The following is a 19,491-nucleotide window of genomic DNA, read 5'->3' on the forward strand; positions in this document are numbered from 1 at the left end:
TAAGCAAAAGAGATTCCAAGAAGATTCCACAAGGATCTCGTGTTAGTCGATTTTGTGCTGCTAGTACAGAATACCTAAGGCGGGTAATTTACATGGAAGAGAAGTTTATTGTATCATGGTTCTAGAGTCTGCAAATTCCAAGATTGAGAGGCTGGCATCTGGCAAGGGCCTTCCCAATGTGTCATCCCATGGCAGAAGGGCAATGAGGGGTTAGAAGGAGTAAGAGGTCAAATTCGCTGTCTCAAGCCCTTTTTATAGTGGCATTAATCCATTCATGAGGGTGGAACCCTGGGAACCTAAACATGTCCTGACACTGTTGCATTGAGGATTGAGTTTCCAACATGTGGACTTTGGGGGACACATTCAAACCATAGCAGATCTTCTCCATTCATCCTACCTCACCTGGCACGTAATTCACTTGCAGGCTAGGTGAGGAGACAGTATCCACAGCCAAGAAGCCCACAGCTTCAGGGACCTGTGGACAGAGGTGGACCAATTAGGGGACGGCAAGGAGGAGGTCAGCACAAATTGTCTGCAGGGTAAGGTAGCTTCATTCTCTGCAGTGGGGACATGAGGTAAGGATCGGGGTTCAGGGACAGGGTCTGACTGTTTTATGCCAAAGCAGGACAGATGGAAGTCAGAGGTGGACGAAGACTTTTCCTGTCACCTGTGACTCCGTCACAGAAGTACCCAAACTGTCTTCTGATCTGAGGACAGCAGAAGCTCAGAATACCTTGGTAGCAGGTAGATACAGGGAATGGTGTGGGATGAGACAGAGGTTTGCTTCAGTTTCTCATCAAATTCCCCAGATCTGAAGCCAGCCCCTCTCAGGCCTGAACAGAAGCACTTCACCTGTTTATTTCTTGAAAAGCTACCCTATGTTGCTTCTTCCCACTTTTAATTCTCAGAGGTGGCTTTCCTACTGTTCAGAAGAAATAAACTTCTGTTTTCCCTGGAGTCACCTTAGCTTAAATCCCTATAATCTTGTTGAATCATCCCTATGTTTGGCTAAACCAGGCTCCTCAGACCCACCTTCCAGGGTCACACAGGTAACTTGGCTCGCTGCTTCTGGGGGCTCTGAATCCCACACTGCCCATCCAAGACCTCTTCCCTGCTGCCACCAGTCTCCTGGGGTCTAGTCTCAACAGCTTCCACCAAGGACACACTGCATTGCTTCAGAGTGTATTTAAGGTGCGGCATTTGCGATGCTAGTGAGGACCCTTCCTGACCTAATCACGCAGGGGGAGTGGGGAAAGAAGTGGGTATTTGGAAGGAAGGTGAGGTGGGCTGGGAATGCCAAGAAATGGTAGTACTGTGTGGTGAATCGAAGTGGGTCTTGGAATCTTCCTAGCTTTTCGTTTCTTTTTTTCTTTCTGACTTTTTATCTTCTGTTGTCACTCACTATGTTTTGCTTTCCGCATCTGCAAAATGGATTGTTGTAAGCTTGAACAGGAATCGTGCATAAAGTGCTGAGCACAGTGTCTGGTACCTTGAAACCACTCAGTGGAAGTTTCTTATTATTTGCCCTACACCCAGGGAATAATTCGGGCCCTGAAGGAAGACACCCCAATTTGCCATCCTCCCAGCCGCCAAGCCTGATAGTGCACTAGGGAGGGTGACGAGAAAATACCGTGCAGAAGGCTGAGGAGTGGGGATTCTGGGGCGGGACTCTTCGAGGTCCTAAGTGACCTCTCCGCCCAGGCACCCGCCCTCCCCGGGCCTGGGCGGCAGAGCTGCGGGCGGGGGCGGTGGCCCCGCGCTGCACCCGGCCTGCGCGTAGGCGGGCGGGCGGGGCTGCGCGTCCGGGCTCCCGGGGCGGGTAATATAGCGGCTCGCCGAGGCGCTGGTGCGCGGGGGCAGCGCGCGGCAGGCCGGCGGGCAGGCGGGCGGGCTGGCTGGCTGGCAGGCAGGACTGGGATCGAGGCCCAGAAACCGGAGCAGCGGGCAGCCGGGAGGCCTGGAACGGGGCGAGCGCCATGAGCAACAAATGCGACGTGGTCGTGGTGGGGGGCGGCATCTCAGGTTAGTCGCGGCTGTGCGCTCTCCTTCCTCTTCACGCGCTCGGACAGGTGGCTGCCTGGGGGAGACGCGGGGGGCGGCCGTGGGGCAGGGGCTGACCCTGCAGTCCCCAGACTCTCCACGCACGGGCGGGGCTCTAGTGGGTCCGGGGTGCCGTGCACTGAACCCTCCTTTGGAGGCAATTTTGGGTGCGTTCCTCGGACCCAGAGGCCAGAGGCTGGAAGCCTGTTGCACCTCTGGGGCCAGACTTTGAACTTCTCCCCCAGAAGGCTGCTGGGCCTTCGCTTGCTGGAATTTTCGAAGCCAGGGAAAAGGGGTGGGGAGGTGGCACAAAGGTCAGTCATTTGCTTCAACTTGACCTGGACACTCCGCACTCTCGCTTGGAGCAAGCATGCACCGCATCGTGTTGTTGTCCTGGCATCGGGAAAACGACCTTGAACAGAAGAGGTTGGAGCCTGGCCAATCGATTGCCAAAGACTTTCCAGGCCCTCCTGATTCTTTGAGATTCTGTGATTGTCATGGATCTAACCTGAGGCTGCAGTGCCTTTTTGGCAAATGCCTGTTTTCCTCCTATCCCTCTCCCACTTCCGCTCCACCCCACCCCACTCCTAGCGCGGGGTGGCCACACGGCAGCTTTGCTCTCTGGCCTAGCCCATATTTGGCAAGGATGAGGACAGACACTAACCCCTCAGCCACAGGGGGCTGTGTACATACCAAGGGCACCGAAAAATAGAAGCCAGAAGAAGGGATGGGGGTAGTGGGGGCACACACCCTCTGTGGAGGATCTGGCAGATCCTATGGGATGGGGTCAATGGGAATCAACAATGCTCTCAGTACAGCCTGTTTAATGGCCCCCTGGGCATGCTTTGGCCCACCTCCTAACGCTGCCTAGTACTTGAGCAGTAATTAGGACACCTCCAGACCCGTGGATGTGGTGTCTAAGACTTGCCTTAAGGAATTCTCAAGTAGCCTTCGGGAAGTAGGGGTTGGCCTTGCTCCCTGCCAGGAGGGCAGGGCAGAGTTACTCTGACTCTCCTGTGGCTGGAGAAAAAAACCAAGGCATTGGGTGTTTGGTGCTGACCGTGGTCCCGTCCTCCTGCCTCTGCTCCAGCCTTCCTCCCCTTTGGGTGGGATCTCAGGCTACCATGTCTGTCTAGCAGGCTCAGGTGAGCTCACCCATGCCAGGCCCTGTGCCTAGTGTTGCAGGTACATAGATGCGTAATCACAACATGCTGAGGCTGGCCAAGGCTGTGTGTAAATTCAGTTTTCTTTCAGCATTTTTGACATTTTCTCTCCTAGAGGAACTTGGACTTAACAGCATACCTACTTAGGTGTTTTAGAAAATATTACTAAGTGCCTCTTGATGCTGCCTTGCATAGCACCCCATCTTACGGAAGCTGAAGTTTCTCTTTTCAGGCCCCCCAAAGTCATTTTCTTACTAAAGTATGCCTCATGGGTTCAGATTTTTCTATTTTCCCTTCATGATTTGTCCCTTTCTGATTTATACTCCAAGCCTTCAGGTTCAATCACATTACTCATGTTAGACTCATCTGGAAAAGGTAGATAAGGGTTTAGCTATTTTTGCAAGCAGTGGTGAAACCTCTGTGTTCATCCTCCCAAACTCTGATCAAAACAAGGTACTGATGAGTAGATCTGACTTTTCTCAAGAACATTCCACGGAATAGGCATTGTTCTAAGAACCAAGAAAGCAGGCTTCCAAAGCCCAGTCTTACTCAATTGCTTCATCTGCTACATGGGGATAACACCAATTAGTCACTGCTAGATTACAGGGCAAGTGAAATAATGTGAGTAAAATAGCTTTGCAGAGTCTGAAATATGGCACAAGCTCCTCAAGAGTTTTACCCATTTATTCAGACAATAGGAATTGAGGGAGACTGTGTAGGGGTTTCAAAAATGGATCATATTGTTCTTGCCCCAGAAGACTTGTCACTTCAAGAAGGGAGATGGGATACCCACAATACAAGGTAGAAGGTGGTGCGTGCCTTGGGAGGGGTCCATTCATTGATTCATTGTTCATTCATTCAGTGAACATTTACTTCCTTTTCCACATTTTGTCCCAAAAGGAATGAAAGATGATTTATACAGGGCCATTGTTCCTGGGACCCTCACAAGCTGATGTGGGAGATAGTCAAGAATAATTACTACTCTTTGGCCTATGACAGGTGCTTTAATAGTGCACATACAAAGTTCTAGGGAAGGTGATTGGAGAGAACATCAAACTCTGTCTGAGAAAATCTGAGAAGAACTCACAGAGTTGGTGACATCTGAACTGTGTCTTAAGGGATGAATATGAATTCACCAGGAGACTAGATGAAGAAAGCATTTTTAAACTAAAGAGCAGCTTGTACAAAACCACAAAACTGTGAAAGAACATGGCAACGTGTAGGAGAACTTAAGAGCTTCATTGTGGAGAGTTGCCAGAGGGATCTGGTGGGAGAGAAAGCTAGAAAAGTCAGTTGGGATGAATTGTGGGGAGCCTTGTATGTCAGAAAGGTTTAGATCTTTCTGTGAACAATGAATGGCACTGATGATTTTTTATTCACAGAGTGCCATGCATCAAATGCCGTGTGTCACATCTGGTGGTGATATTAGCAAAAAGGGGATATGAAGAAGAGGGAGAGAAGGTTTTGGGAATAGATAGGACATCTAGAGTTGGAGTTTCTGGGAGAGGACACCCAGGGAGAGAAATCTAGCAGTTGGAACGAAATTGGGGTTACAAATGTGTACGATGGAGGTTTTAGTAGATGAAATGGCCAAAATCGAGAGTGTAGTGTATAGAATGTTCGAGTTCGTAGGTGACCAACCCAATGATTTATGTTTTAAAATCTCTGGATTTGACTCTGGGTTCTAAACTTTGTTAATTATTAAACTTGTGACATTCTGGCCGTTCCCTGATAATTTTTAAAGCTGTCAGCAAATTTTAATCACTCCCTTTGGGATAAACAGAGACGTACTGGGAGGATAGCTGGTTAATACATAACTTTCTTTCCTGATGTTTTAAAAGTTCCAAGATAGTTGTAGACTAACTTTTTAGAAATGTGCATGGTGTATAAATGAGTATTCACTGAAATCTCTTTTACCCGAGGGGCAGGTCATCTCCAGAGACTTGGCAGAGCAATGACGTCTCCCACATGGAACTGGACAGCAGCATGTTGCATCTGTCCCCCATCTCTCAGTTTTAGTGTTTGGGTTGGTGGAGCCATGGAAACTATCTTCTGCAATTCTGGAATAGCTCTCGTTCAATCCCCAAAATAAAAGCTAAAAAAGGCAACTTGAAGCAGAAACAAGAAAGTTTTGGCCAGGCTTGGGAGAGGAGATTTGGTCATTTGAGGGTGGCAGCCACTTGTTTGAGATCCCTGGAAGTGTTGGAACCAGACTTCCAAATTGTAACCAACACCTGGTAGGTGATATTTGTGGCAGGGAGAGCAAGACTGGCTGTAGGCTAGTGGTACCGGCTTTGGCAGGGAATGTCAGAGATGGCTCATAAAGGGTCATGAGTTGAGGTGTGTGGTGGGCAGATGTGGCCCATGTGTTAATGGCAAAGCCTCTTTCTCACCTTTGGTGAAGAAAAATGGAGAACTTCCCTGGGCTCCTGTAACCCACTTGAATGTCCTAAAAAATAATAATTATACGGATGTGCCTGGAAATTTGTATATCCTAGTCAAGGAAAGAATAGACAGAGGTAATACAGCAATATTAAAAGAACGTAGGATTTAACTTGGAGGGCTGAGACGGGAGGATTGCTTGAGCCCAGGAGTTTGAGACCAGCTCTGGCAACATAATGAGAGCCATGGCTCTACACACACACGCATGCGCGCGCACACACACACACACACACACACAGCTGGGTAGAGAGGAGTGCACCTGGAGCCCCAGCAACTCTGGAGGCTGAAGTGAGAGGATTGCTTGAGCCCAGGAGTTCGAGGCTGCAGTGAGCTGTGATCATGCCATTATATTCAAGCGTGGGCCACAGACGAAGACTGTCTATAAAAAAAGCCGGGGGTTGGGGGGGGCGTAGAATAGGTTTTAGTGTCAAACAAACTAGTTATGAATCTCATTTCCTACGCTTACGTATATGGAACCTTAAAAGGTATATAACCTCCCAGTATTTCAGCTGCCTCATCTTTAAAATGAGACTCATAATGCCTTCCTGGCCGACTTGTTTCAATGATTGGAAAGAATGCACATGTAGGACCATAAACAGCGATCACTTCAGCTTTGGCTTATAGGTGCCTTACACTACCTTTTTGGAAATATATCCTTGTTTGTCTTGTAGAGTTTTTCAATCTAAGGGAGCAGAAACAGGCATTTTTATATAATCACTTTTCACCAACCAATACTTTTTCTGGATGTGCAGCATAGATAAGGTGGCAACAGGACGCCATGTATACTTGTAGGCATCAGGAGAGACTTGCCTGGCTTCAGCCTCATCCTGACTCAGTCCATTCCTTTATCCCCCCACAAGGGGCCTGAGGAACTCAGGCTCACTTTGGGCTGTGAGACCCACTAGGTTCCGCATCAGGAGAAATTCTGGAAGCCTTAGATCTGTACTTCAGCCTCACCTCAACCTGGCTGTTGTTCCAATTCTGATCTGGTCTTCATTAAAGCCACTTGTTTCCTGTCTTAACTACAATAGACGATAAATGCATTCATAACAAATATTATTTATTTAATAATATTTAATAATAAATGATAAAAAGGTAGCATATCAAGCATTGTCTACATGCTGTGCAAGGTGTTAGGAGCTTGATTAGAATGACAAAAGCTCTGTGAAGGTTAAGAATGGCAAAGCCTTGTTCTTTCTGCTTGATTCTAACACCCCTGGTACACAGTGATGGGGCCGGTTGGTGGGCTGTGCGAGCAGAGCCAGTTGCCATTAGAGTCACAATTTCTAGGCCCTCACGTGTCCTCAGAAGTCACCAGGGCAGGCTTAAGACTTGGCTTGGCCATTGACAATGGCCACAATTTCCTTCTCTTCTGACTGGGTATTGAGGTCTAGACTCCCTGCCATACATACAGGGGCAGTGCTACGTAGAGCCTAGGGGTTAAGAGCATATTGTCTACCCTGGTTCCACCACTAACTAGCTGTGCCACCTTGGGCAAAATAGTTAACCTTCCCATGCCTTAGTTTTCTCATTTGGAAATGGGGATAATAATGGCATCTATTTCATAAAGTGGCTGAGAGGATTAAAGGAGAAAATACAAAAAATACAAAAAACTAGCTGGGCGAGGTGGCAGGCGCCTGTAGTCCCAGCTACTCGGGAGGCTGAGGCAGGAGAATGGCGGGAACCCGGGAGGCGGAGCTTGCAGTGAGCTGAGATCCGGCCACTGCACTATAGCCTGGGCCACAGAGCGAGACTCCGTCTCAAAAAAAAAAAAAAAAAAAAGAAAAAGAAAAAAAGAAGGAGAAAATACATGTAAAGTGCTTGGAATGTGGCTTGGCATGTGGCAAGCACACAATAGATATTGATTATTATTGTTCATCAGGCTGACAAAATGTCCGCTAGCAACTAGTGGTCTGAAGTGCCAGTGCGCCAGCTTCGTCACTGTCAAATTTTGGGTTGAGGAAGTGGTTTGTGGCTGTGCATGTGAATGCACTGACACACACACACGCGCGCGCACGTGCACGCACACTCAGGGAACATTAGCCTATAACAGGGATTCTGCTTCCAAGCCCTGTTTTCTTGGCTTGTATATGATTTACTAACACAGATGATGTGAGAAAGTCAGCAGCTTAATTTAAACCAAAAGCTTTAACTCTAATTATTTTAAGATATATTTTAAGAGATAAATATGTCAGAAACTATAAACGTAAAACATTCTTATACGAACGGGAAGGAAGATCACACAGCTGTTAAACACAAGGGCACTGGAGGCCTGGGACTTGGGTTCAAATCCCATCTGTTCCCCAAAATGTGGAGCTTTGGCAATAGGGGTGGCAATAGTAACAGTGGTTAGTTTTTTTGTGGAGTTCAATTACGGATGATTTTCATTTTTTTTCCATTTTCTGTAATTTACAGATATTCACAACAAATATGTGTTATTTCTGCAACTCATATTTCCAGAAACACCATACTCTTCTCTCTCTAAAAAAATTCCTCAAAGTATAAATCACCAAGATGGAATGTGACTGCATCTTTCATTTATATCAGTGGCCTTTCTTCTTAAAAATATTTGAGGGAATTTTTGTTATTAATAAATGTGGTTATTGTCCAGGCGTGGTGGCTCAAGCCTGTAATCTCAGCACTTTGGGAGGCCAAGGTGGGTGGATCGCTTGAGGTCAGGAGTTCAAGACCAGCCTGAACAACATGGTGAAACCCCGTCTCTACTAAAAATACAAAAACTTAGCCAGGCATGGTGGCGCATGCCTCTAGTCCCTAGCTACTTGGGAGGCTGAGGCAGGAGAATCACTTGGACCTGGGAGGCAGAGGTTACAGTGAGCCAAGATTGTGCCACTGCACGCCAACCTGGGCCACAAAGTGAGACTCTGTCTCAATAAATAAATAAATAAATAAATGTGGTTATTAATTCTTCAATTTATCCTCTGCAAAAGATGCCCTGCTAGATATCAAAAGCCCTTTCAAAGAGCTTGTCTCTTCAATTTGTCTTGGTACTTCTTCAGCCAAGTTTCTTCAATTTGTCTTGGTACTTCAAAAGTGGGGGAATGTTCCGGGGCTAACTCCTACAATTCTCAATAAATGTTAACTTTGTTATTTGTACAAGTCACTGGGCAGTATTTAATTGAGAGCACCCTGGAATCATGCAAGATTGAATACCCTTATAGGGTGCAAAAGTGAGCCAAATTGAGGGGCCATGTTCAGGTGTAATATGTGTCTGAAGAATGAGTGTTTTTAGCCCCACAAGAGAATGCTTTGGAAATTTGCTCAGGTTAAATATGTACCATTATGCTTTTGCAAGGATCTCATTCGCTGGGCTTAATTTATTAGTAATGTGTCTGCATAGAAGTTGTTATTTCCCCTAAGAGGAGGCCACAATGGTATAAATTTCCTTCCTGATTTTGAATGTTCGGGGAACAAACTTAGAAGACCAAGTTAAAAACTGCTTTGCTTTAATAGAATCATTGGTGACTGAAGATGGAAACATCTTTAGAGTTTTACACACTAGTTAAGGTCGCCTGGTTTTACATCCAAGAAAAAGCACATTTAGAGAGGGAAAAGGGCTGGCTCCAGACCTCACAGCCACTTCTTTTGAATAAAATTACTGTCCTGGAGGATGAGCCCTCAGCCTTAGGAGAAAATGCAAACAGAAGGGCATCCTGATCAAATGATGCCAGGTGGGAGGTTGGAATCACTAATAGTTTGAATGCACTATTTCTACTTTCTGTTTCCATGCTCACAAAATGGATCCATCTTCAGCCTCCTCCGTTAACTCAGTAAATAAAAATACAGAAAGCCAATTCCCTGTTAGCAATGTTTTCTAAGTCAGCATACATTTATTTACTGAAGGAAGGCATAGAAAAAGAGTAAGGCTAAGTCCCCAGCCTCAGTAAACTTAAAATGCAGATGGAGACACAAGACTAGCACATACACGCAATAAGGAACAATTAAAATAATGCATAATTGAATTCTGAACTGTGGGACCCAAGGACTAAGTTAGAAGAATCATTAAAGACCCCAGGAGTTGGAGAAAGTCTCATTAAGGGAGTAGAATTTAATAGGTTCTGAAGAACAGTCCAGGTTTGGGAAGGTAGAGAAGAGAGAGGCTTTAAAGATGGGAGGAATCATTTAAATCATAGGGCCAGAGACTTCAGTTATCAGGTGATATTTATATTTACAGGACAGTAGAAAGTTCAGCTTGTCTAGAATAAAAGGATGGGGAGACATGGGAAAGAAAGTTAGTAGGAGTGGGGCAGGATCCAAAAATGAGTGATTGAAAAAGCGAAAAGTTAGGTTTTTCCCGCTGTGGGAAACAGGAAGGCACTGACAGTTTATGCTATAAAAATAGGGTGGACGGTTGTGTGCCTGACAACCAGGGAAGCCAAGACATGGATAGAAATTCAGGAAGAGGTTGAGAGGTGATCAGCTGATTATAATGTATTGGGTTATTCTGAATGCCCAAGGGAGGTTTCAAGAGAAATGGGGATAGAAAGAAGGCGAGAATGAGTAGAAGGAGGTCTCCAAAGATGCACTTTGCTTTCTTCACTGTCTTGCTGGCAGCCTATCCAGAAAAGAAGTATCACAAACAATAATTAGTGGTAATTTAATGAAGTTGTAGGCACTCCATAAAACATTCACCACTGTTACTATTGCCACCTATATTTTCTTTATGCAAACTTCCCTCCAAAGTTTTATCATTGGGATTGAAGGACATGACGGTATTTACATTTTTTCTTCTTTAAAAAACTAAAAACAGAGATTTTCTTCCTAAGGGCTATGGCCCAGTTTACTAAATGATAAAACGTGTATCTCTGGCAATCTCAAACACAAAGTGAGTAGTTCATCTTATTTGTTATATAAAAACTGTCAGCCAGGCGCAGTGGCTCACACCTGTAATCCCAGCACTTTGGGAGGCCCAGGCGGGTGAATCACGAGGTCAGGAGATAGAGACCATCATGGCCAACGTGATGAAACCCCGTCTCTACTAAAAATACAAAAATTAGCTGGGCATGGTAGCGTGCACCTGTAGTCCCAGCTACTTGGGAGGCTGAGGCAGGAGAATCACTTGAACCCGGGAGGTGAAGGTTTCAGTGAGCCGAGATGGCGCCACTGCACTCCAACCTGGTGGCAAAGCAAGACTCCACACAAAAACAAACAACCAAACAAAAATGAGAAAACCTGTCATTTAAATGTTTTGTTTTGTGAGAGGGGGCACCACCAGCAAACATCTTCAGGTAGGTCTGACCTTTCAAATGTTAGTCATTTTACCATAGTCTCCATTTAATGGCATCTTAAATGTCATATACTATCTAATTTCCACTTTATATCTGAAATTTGAGCTCTTGATCTTATGTTAGGCATCTCTTAACTAGGCCATTTTCAATTCTATTCTCCTCTTCATCAACATTTATCAGAAGTACACAATGATGAAGGTGTCCTACTGAATCCTTAGTTTTATTTGCTCTCCTTCTAGCCTAAATAATCCTCTCTTTTGCTTAACCTCTCCAACATTTTTAATGATTCTTTTAATTGAATTTGGAATCCTGACTTCATATTTTGAAGTTGGGGCTACTTTTTATTCCTGTGATCCCAGTTGTGTGTGTGTATTAAATTGTGTATTGATATTACGTCTTTAAATTATATCTCACTTCTTTGGGTTATTTTCCAGTTTTCTACATTAAAGAAACAAGCTCATTGGAAGAGCTTTTGTTATCCAGCAAAGCATCTTTTTTTAAGAAGGATAAAGTGAAGAATTAGTAACCAAATTAGTTAATAACCAAAATTACTTCAAACATTTTGTAAGAAGAAAGGCCACTGATAGAAATGAAAGAAGCAATCACATTCCTTCTGGATGATCTCCAGTTTGAGGAAATTTTTTAGAGAGGTGCGAGTATCATTTTTAATGACATGAATGCAGAAATAATAGAAGTTTATTCTGAAGATCTGCAAATTATAGAAAATGGCAAAAAGAAAATGAAAATCTTCCATAATTGAACTCCATAAAATATTTACCACTGTTACTATTGCCACCTATATTTTCTGTATGCAAACTTTATGTTTGTTGTATTTACTGTACTTACTTGTATCCCCTTTAAAAATAAATGCCAACATATTATGAATGTTTACCTATGTTTTAAATGTTTTTTCATAATTTTATAACATTAGTTCATATGATTGTATTACAACTTGTTGAAATCAATCTCCTATTGCTGAACATTTGTGTTTTTTTCAAACTTTCTGCTATTTTCAACAAAGCTGTTATGAACCTAAATTGTTGCACATAATTCTGATTTTTTCTTTAGGAAATTTCCAGAGACAAATGTTAGAAACCTTTTTAAGGCATTTAATAATTATAGCAAAATTGTCACCCCAAGAAAGTTTTACCAATTTACCGTCTGATGGAATTGTAATAATGGAGTTCTTAGCCGTTTCAATAGGAAACCAACATTTCCTCCCCACCCAACCGTTCCCCAGACGGTACAGAGATAATCAAGATTCTTTACCAGTTTGTAGTTATAATTTAATGAAGTTGTAGACACTAGAAATTAAAAATATCTTCAGTTTTGTAACATTTTAGAACATTTAGTGGTGGCAAGTAAATTTTGCTCTCTGTAACATGCAGGAAAGCTGTTTTTTTTGTTTTTTGTGTTTTTTTTTTTTTTGCAAATTACTACCTTATGCCTACCATTATCTACTGGGAACATATACTTTTATAGTACTTTTAAATTTATTGGTTACCATCTAGCCTGTGCTTCCAAAAGTTTACCGTCATTAATTAGATAACTGTTGTGTTTCCATGCAGAAAAGAAAAGAAAATCGATAGCTGTGTAACAAACCATTTTCTATGATTAATTATTTTTACCCATCTAGATAAAACATGAATATAGCCTTTGTTCACAGTCTATTGTAACAGCTGATCAAACAGCTGTTTCATGTTTTACATTTTAATTTCCTCTGTATTTTGCATTCAAATCCTGTGATAGAGTTTAGTTTATTTAGGAGACCCATAAGATAGAGTCGACTGTTTCAGAATAGCCCTTTTATTCTGTGCCAGTTAGTCGAAATCAAACAGACCTTGTTAAGCACCGATGATAAATACACATAAAGGCGTGCACTAAAAGAGTAGTCCTCGTTCCATCAAATGTATTTCCCTATGTCATTGTTCTGCAGGGGAGAAAAAGAAATTTGTTCACTCGTTGATTCATTCAGTCATTCAATAAACCCTTATCGAGTGCCCTATTTACCAAACATTGGGCTAGGTGTGGGAATACACAGATGGGTAATACATGTGCCCATCGTTCAGGGGTACACCAAGCAGAAGGAGGCAGATATGTAGAGGTGAATGTTCGGAGGGGTGATGGGTGCTGAGAAAGACATGCTTATCTGGATCAGATGAGACAGAGAAAAGGAGGATAGCAACTTCACCTCAAGGTCCTCAGAGGCCCTGAAGGAGGATTTGGCAATGGAATTTACTGGATAGATAACCAGCAAATTCACATGTTCTTCTTTGAAATATAGCTTTAAGTAGTTGGAACTTAAATCTATATTCTAATATACTTAGAGTGTTGAAATTTCACTTTCACTCATTGTATAGTGGATGCTATAGTAGGCTGTCCCACTACCTTCAGGACCTGCTGAGAGTGTTGGCTGCTGCTGGCTCACAGCCAAGTCCCTCTCTGAAAGTCACCCTTGACTGAAGGGAGCTGACTCACCCAGGCCTTTGTACCCTCTTGCTTCAATGCAGGACAACTCTGAAGGGCCACAGTAGCCTGAGAGCTCACTGTAGGACTGATTGATTTCTCTGTTGTGATTGCATCTCTCAGTTCAACTCCTTCCTCTGCCCAATCCTGCTTCCTTTCTTTCTATGTGTTGAACCCTGATAAAGCTTCTATGTGCAAACCCATCTCAGATGCTGCTTACCAGGGGATCCTAAGCTAGACAGAGGATGACTGAACAGCATTTTTGCTTAGCATGTCACAAGATGTTCTAATCATGAAGCTTCAGCCAGTTGAAGGGAGAAGCAATTAAAAGGCATGACCTTTCCCATGTCCTTTTCTTTTCTTTTCTTTTGAGACAGAGTCTCACTCTGTTGCCCAGGTTGGAGTGCAATGGCACTCTTGGCTCATTGCAAGCTCCGCCTCCCAGTTTCACGCCATTCTCCTGCCTCAGTCTCCCGAGTAGCTGGGACTGCAGGTACCCACCACCATGGCTGGCTAATTTTTGGTATTTTTAGTAGAGACGGAGTTTCACCATGTTAGCCGGAATGGTCTTGATCACCTGACCTCGTGATCCACCTGCCTTGGCCTCCCAAAGTGCTGGGATTAAAGGCGTGAGCCACCGCCCATGTTCTTTAATGGCCTCCATCAAGGATGCAAGAGGCCGGTAGGGCCTGGGGAAGGTGCTTAGCCTCATCAGTTCTGGATAATCACTCTTTGGTGCCCTGAGAGCTCCCAAAGTAAGGGTGAAAGGTAGAGGTTGATCACTAAGCTGGCCCAAACACTCTCTGGGGAATCCCATTCTTCTCTGACCACTCTGTGTGCTGATTCAGAGCTGAAATTTAGAGCCTCTGCTCTGGAAGTGCTCGAAATATGGATTCCTTCCTTTATTGGAGAAATCCATGGCAGTACAACCAAGAGAGAAATTATGAAACAGCCCTAATCTGTGAAGACTGGATACAGAAGGTTGGACGCTGTCCATCTCTTCCAAGCCACCACTTTGGATCCAGCTCAGATTCTGGGTTCTTAGAAAAATAGTACTGTTGGCACATACCTCTATTCTTTCCCTTATCCTGTGACCATTTCATGCAGCTTCCTGTAGGATTTCTCACAGGATGTCGAAAATGCTGAAAGTGATTATGAAAAAATGGACAATGGAGTTCTTGATGGATAAGGGAGAAAGGGAGGTTGTGAGGGAGCAAGCTGGTTCATAGATCCAAATGGAGATGTTAATAGATTGGAGGTCTTTGTGTCATTAAAGAACATTTATATTAGAGCAGTTTGAGCAAGTGAACTAGAAAGATAGGAAATTACGATTGTGAGGGGGTGTTCTATAGGGTTTTGACCTTTTGATTGTGCTACTTGGAAATAACCATTGTTTAAATGAGTTGCAACATTTTGAATCAGCATGTCCAGAGATTTAATTTTCTATGTGATTCAAAAAATGATGTAAGAGTCAGAAAAATTATTTCCTTTCATTTTATTTTATATTTACTAATCTGCTATTGTTTTTACAACAGGGCGGAAGAGACAACTATCCATTTAATCTAAGTTTAGAGATTGACAGAAAAGTCCCTCTGTTTTATTGAGAAAGACAGGAATCATACACTTTGGGGTCCTAAAGATTCTAAATAGGTCTCTGTTAAAATTTGATGCAGGTCACTGGGGAAGCTAACCCCTCAACTGCTTATTTGCTATGTGAATGATGTACAGCAGCGTGGGGAGGAGAACCAAAGCAAGGTGCTCAGACTACGGCAGCGCAAAGCGGCTGGGAGACAAAGGCAGGCTTTATCTCCCAGCTCATTTTCTTGAAGATGATTAGAAAAGCATAGAAAAAGTCAGAGGCTGTACAAAATTTAGCATTATTTAAAGTCTAGTGGGAACAGCACTTTGTTCTTTTCCAAAACAAATTATAATAGAGGGAGAGAGATCTTGTCCTTCCCATACCCCATCAAACTACACTTTATGCAGCTACACCATTAGTGTTATGACACCGTTAGCACTTTGAGAATCCTGTTCTCTGACTGAAAAAGAAAAAGCACATTGTTTATGGAAGGGTCTGTAAAAGGAAATTGCGGGCTAGTCTTCAACCCTGTGATAGCCTCTTGTATTTACTATCTACCCGAAATCTTTGCTGGCAACGTGCCATTCTATCCCCGTCTGCTACGAGGCTATCATTTAGAAAACATTAACTGAATGCCTCCTGTATGCTAAGTGCTAGGAATGAATAATCAGGTTCCAGTTCAACACATTCACACACACACACACACACACACACACAAGAATTGATGTGAAATTACATTTTCTCTGCTTATTTATTTTTGGCGCATGCACAAAAATGTACTTTTTAAATGAAAGAAGCCTCTCGGTGCCTTGAAAGAGCTTTGCCTTTGGACAAAGTTAGAATGGATACCAAGATCACTTTGGCTTTGCTTTCCAAGTCTCTGTCCTCTGCTAGCTTTTTAAGTTTTACTCATAGGTGGTATGATATTTCTGGCCTTATAAGGGGTATAAGTAGAATATCATACGTGCCTTTTATGTTATCAGAAATTGGGCCGCACACAGGAACGGTCAGTGTCTGAAAGGAAATCACATGGTCCTAGTTGATAAAAGGCAGAACATCCAAAATATACCACCTGTGCCCTGCTTCTCTCCCCTTGTTCCTTTCTCTCTGATTTCATAGAGAATGTGTCCAAGGGGGAAATGAGTTTTCTGTAGATAAATCAGTCGGCCAGTCCACAGTATTGAGCTTCCAGTGGACAGGTCTGTGAAATGGGGAAAAATACAAAGAGGTTGAGATGACAGTAAGTAGGAAAGGTAAAAGCATTTTGCATGTAGAAGAAAAATCATTTGGGGCGTGCACTTGCTTTATTTCTGGGTTTTAGTTTGTGATCAGAAAACTAGCAGAAGCTGATGAAAATGGGAAAACATTTCTTTTCTCCTATTGTGTTCTTTTAAAAATATATTTTGCCAAACAGATATTTTTTTTAAATCTGGCTTCCTTCCCCCTAGATAAAATCCTTTGGAAGGAGTCTGTAGGTTTAAAGGTTGCTTGAGAATACATTTAAAATTAATCTTTAAAATTAAAGGGATTAGTGAATTTAAAAATTCCATTGAATATATATTTATGTGTAAAGATGTTTGAATACTTTTTCTTAGAAAAAAAAGGATTTTTAAAAAGAAGCATTAGCACTTATAATTTAAACCAGCTTTTAAATGATGCATCCTATATATAAATTTTAGCATCATTTTTCAATATTTTAAAAATGCAATGAAGGCCTCCATGACAGGTGAAAAATGATATCTGCAAGTAGTTTTTAAAGTGGGAGCTTATTCAATTTTGTAGTTACAGCTGTATGTGAAGAACAAACAAAATACATGTGCAAAATATAATAACAGCAATATCTGCCTGGTATTTCTAAAGGACTTTGGTTACATATAATTCTTGTACACATGATAAGGAAAGGAATGCTAATTTTTTCCTCAACAAATACAGCCTTCCTAAAAGGTGGTCTGTGCAGTATATTGGTTTGTAGAATTCATACATTAAGTGAAAGGAAAGAAAGAGATGAGTGGAAACACTTATCTCATACTGTTGTCTAGTTGAATATTGTTTTTTCCATCTTTGACACTTGAGTTTTGTAGTACAGTGCAGTATGGGGTGTTTAGAGCCTATAAACTGTTATTTAACTAATACTGTTTTCTAAAATACTTTCCATGATCTAAGAAAAGAATTTCTAGTTTCTTGGGCTATGTATTAACTGGGCATTCTAAAATGTCACTTCTCCTCATCACTTCCATGGTAGCACAATTTCCTGCTTCCCTCCTAAATCACTAGTGCTCCACCAGTCTCCTTTGCCAGCTCCCTTCCTTTGCCTGCTTCTACTTCTTTGGCCACTAATGTTTCCGGTTTCAGGAAGTGGAACCATATTCTAGCCAGGTTTCAAGCCAAGAGTCTTGACATTTGTAGCAGACATTGCAGGGATCTCACCAAATCTCCTTGGCACTTATTTTCATACACATGAACTTAAGGCCTCTGTCTGATGCTAGTTTTTGCCCGCAGGCTTTCTCTGGCCACTGGAACTCCTCTTGACTCAAACCCAGGCAGGCGAGCAGTGGGAGTGGGGCTAATGTTTCCCCAAAAGCAGCCATCAGTCTATGACTAACATGATTTGATGGATGAGCAACTCATCTTCCTCATCTCTTAGGATAGCTAAAGTGTGTTCCACACTGTCTCCCGGATTTCCCCACAGTTGCCCACAGTGGTAACCACTTAACTGTCTCCATGCCCCTCCATTTTGTTTTTCTATTATGATAAAATATACCTAACATACAATTTACCGTATTAACTGTTTTTAGGTTAGAGTTTAGTGGCATTAAGTACATTCACATTGTTGTACAACTATCACCACCATCCATCTCCAGAACCATTGCATCTTCTCAAACAGAAACTCTGTACGCATTAAGCAATAACTCCCCATTCCCTTCTTCCCCAGCCCCTGGCAACCATCATTCTACTTTCTATCTCTAGGCATTTGACTGCTCTCATACAGAATGTGTCCTTTTGTGTCTGGCTTATTTTACTTAGCATAACATCCTCAAGGTTCATCCTTCTAGTTCATTCTTACAGTAAAGGAATTACAAACTTGTGAATGGGAAAAAAACAGATTGGATATTTTTTAGTCACAAAACATATTTATTTTCAGAAGTGATGCAAACATAGTTGCATCACTTAGCTTTGTTCAAAGACAAAGCTAAATATTTGTCGACTTTCACCTCATTCCTGCCCTCCTGAGGTGACCCGTGTTAACAGCCTGGTGTATTTCTTTCACACATTTCTCCTGGAAGGGCAATTTTTCTAAATTGTAAATCTCATGAGGTTTACTCTTCTGCTTCAGATCTTTCCATGGACCCCATTACCCCCAGGATAAAGTCTGAAATGATGGTTATGGCCCAGAAACACTGAAGACCTGAACTCGACATACTTCGGATGCCTTGTTTCCCGTGACTCTTCCTAGGGCTCTGTAGCTACCCTGATCCACTTTGAAGTTCTTGAATAATCTGCAACCTCTGGCCTTTGTACCTGCTTCTCTCACGTGTAGTCTTCCTAGTACCCGTGACTTAGGTAACTTTTGATCATTCTTCCAAATATATTCTCAAATTCACTTTTAGTGGTCCTTCCTCGTCTGACAGACCTGTGTGAATTACATTAGAGCCTGCAGCCAGAAAAAAAAAAAAAAAAAAAAAAAAAAAAAGCTTTTGAGCAAAGACTCAGTCGCTGTAGTTCAAGTAAACAATGGTTGTTCGTAGAAGTGAATGAGGAGGGAATATGGGTGCAACATCGACAATACCTGCTACAACATTTTTCATGAAAACCTCTGAATCACTTGAAAGAGCAATGATAATAATAATCAATCTTATTGGTTCTAAAATTTTATCTTCATAAGATTTTTAAATAATAGCTTTGTTGAGATATTATTCACATACAATTCACCCATTTCAAATGTACAATTCAGTGGGTTCTCATAGAATCACAGGGTCTTATGATCATCACTCCAATGTAATTTTTGAACATTTTGTCCCCCTAAAAGAAAACTCCACATCCCTTAGCAGTCATTTCTCATTCCCCATCACCACCGTCAATCCCTCAGCTCCTTACAACCATTAATGTACTTTCTGTCTCTAGATATATGCCAATTATGAACATTTTATACAAATGGAATCAAACACTGTGTGACCTTCTGTGTCTGGCTTCTTTCATTTAGCATCATGTCTTCAGGGTTCATCCGCGTTGTAGCATGGATCAATATTTCATTCCCTTTTAAGGCCAAATAATGTCCTATAATATGGGTATACCATAATTTATTTGTCTTTTAATTAGTTGATGGACATTTGGGTTCTTTCCCATTTTTGGTTATTATGAATGGTGCTGCTATGAACATTCTTGTACAAGTTTCTGTGTGGAGATATTTTTATTTCTCTTATATATATATATATATACCCAGGAGCGAAACTGCTAGATCATACGGTAACTCTTTGTTTAACCTTTTGAGGATCACCCTCTTAAGATTTTAAAGTATGATCTGCAGTGATTTACTGAATGTCACATAGTGCAGGTA

The 19,491-nt window shown here is 42.4% G+C and overlaps 1 protein-coding gene across 2 annotated transcripts in view; it reads left to right on the forward strand.

Annotated features, from left to right (window-relative positions):
* The first annotated feature begins 1,796 nt into the window (after positions 1–1,796).
* Positions 1,797–19,491, forward strand: part of MAOB (monoamine oxidase B) — a 119,181-nt gene continuing 101,486 nt past the window's right edge. Inside the window, exon 1 of one of the 2 annotated variants that reach the window (XM_025373048.1) lies at positions 1,797–2,022. In XM_025373048.1, the coding sequence (XP_025228833.1) occupies positions 1,977–2,022 (46 nt within the window). In that variant the 5' untranslated portion in view covers positions 1,797–1,976. The remainder of the gene's footprint in view (positions 2,023–19,491) is intronic. The other variant, XM_025373049.1, reaches the window with a different exon arrangement.

The sequence above is a fragment of the Theropithecus gelada genome, chromosome X, assembly GCF_003255815.1.
Source record: "Theropithecus gelada isolate Dixy chromosome X, Tgel_1.0, whole genome shotgun sequence".
Lineage (NCBI taxonomy): Eukaryota > Metazoa > Chordata > Mammalia > Primates > Cercopithecidae > Theropithecus > Theropithecus gelada.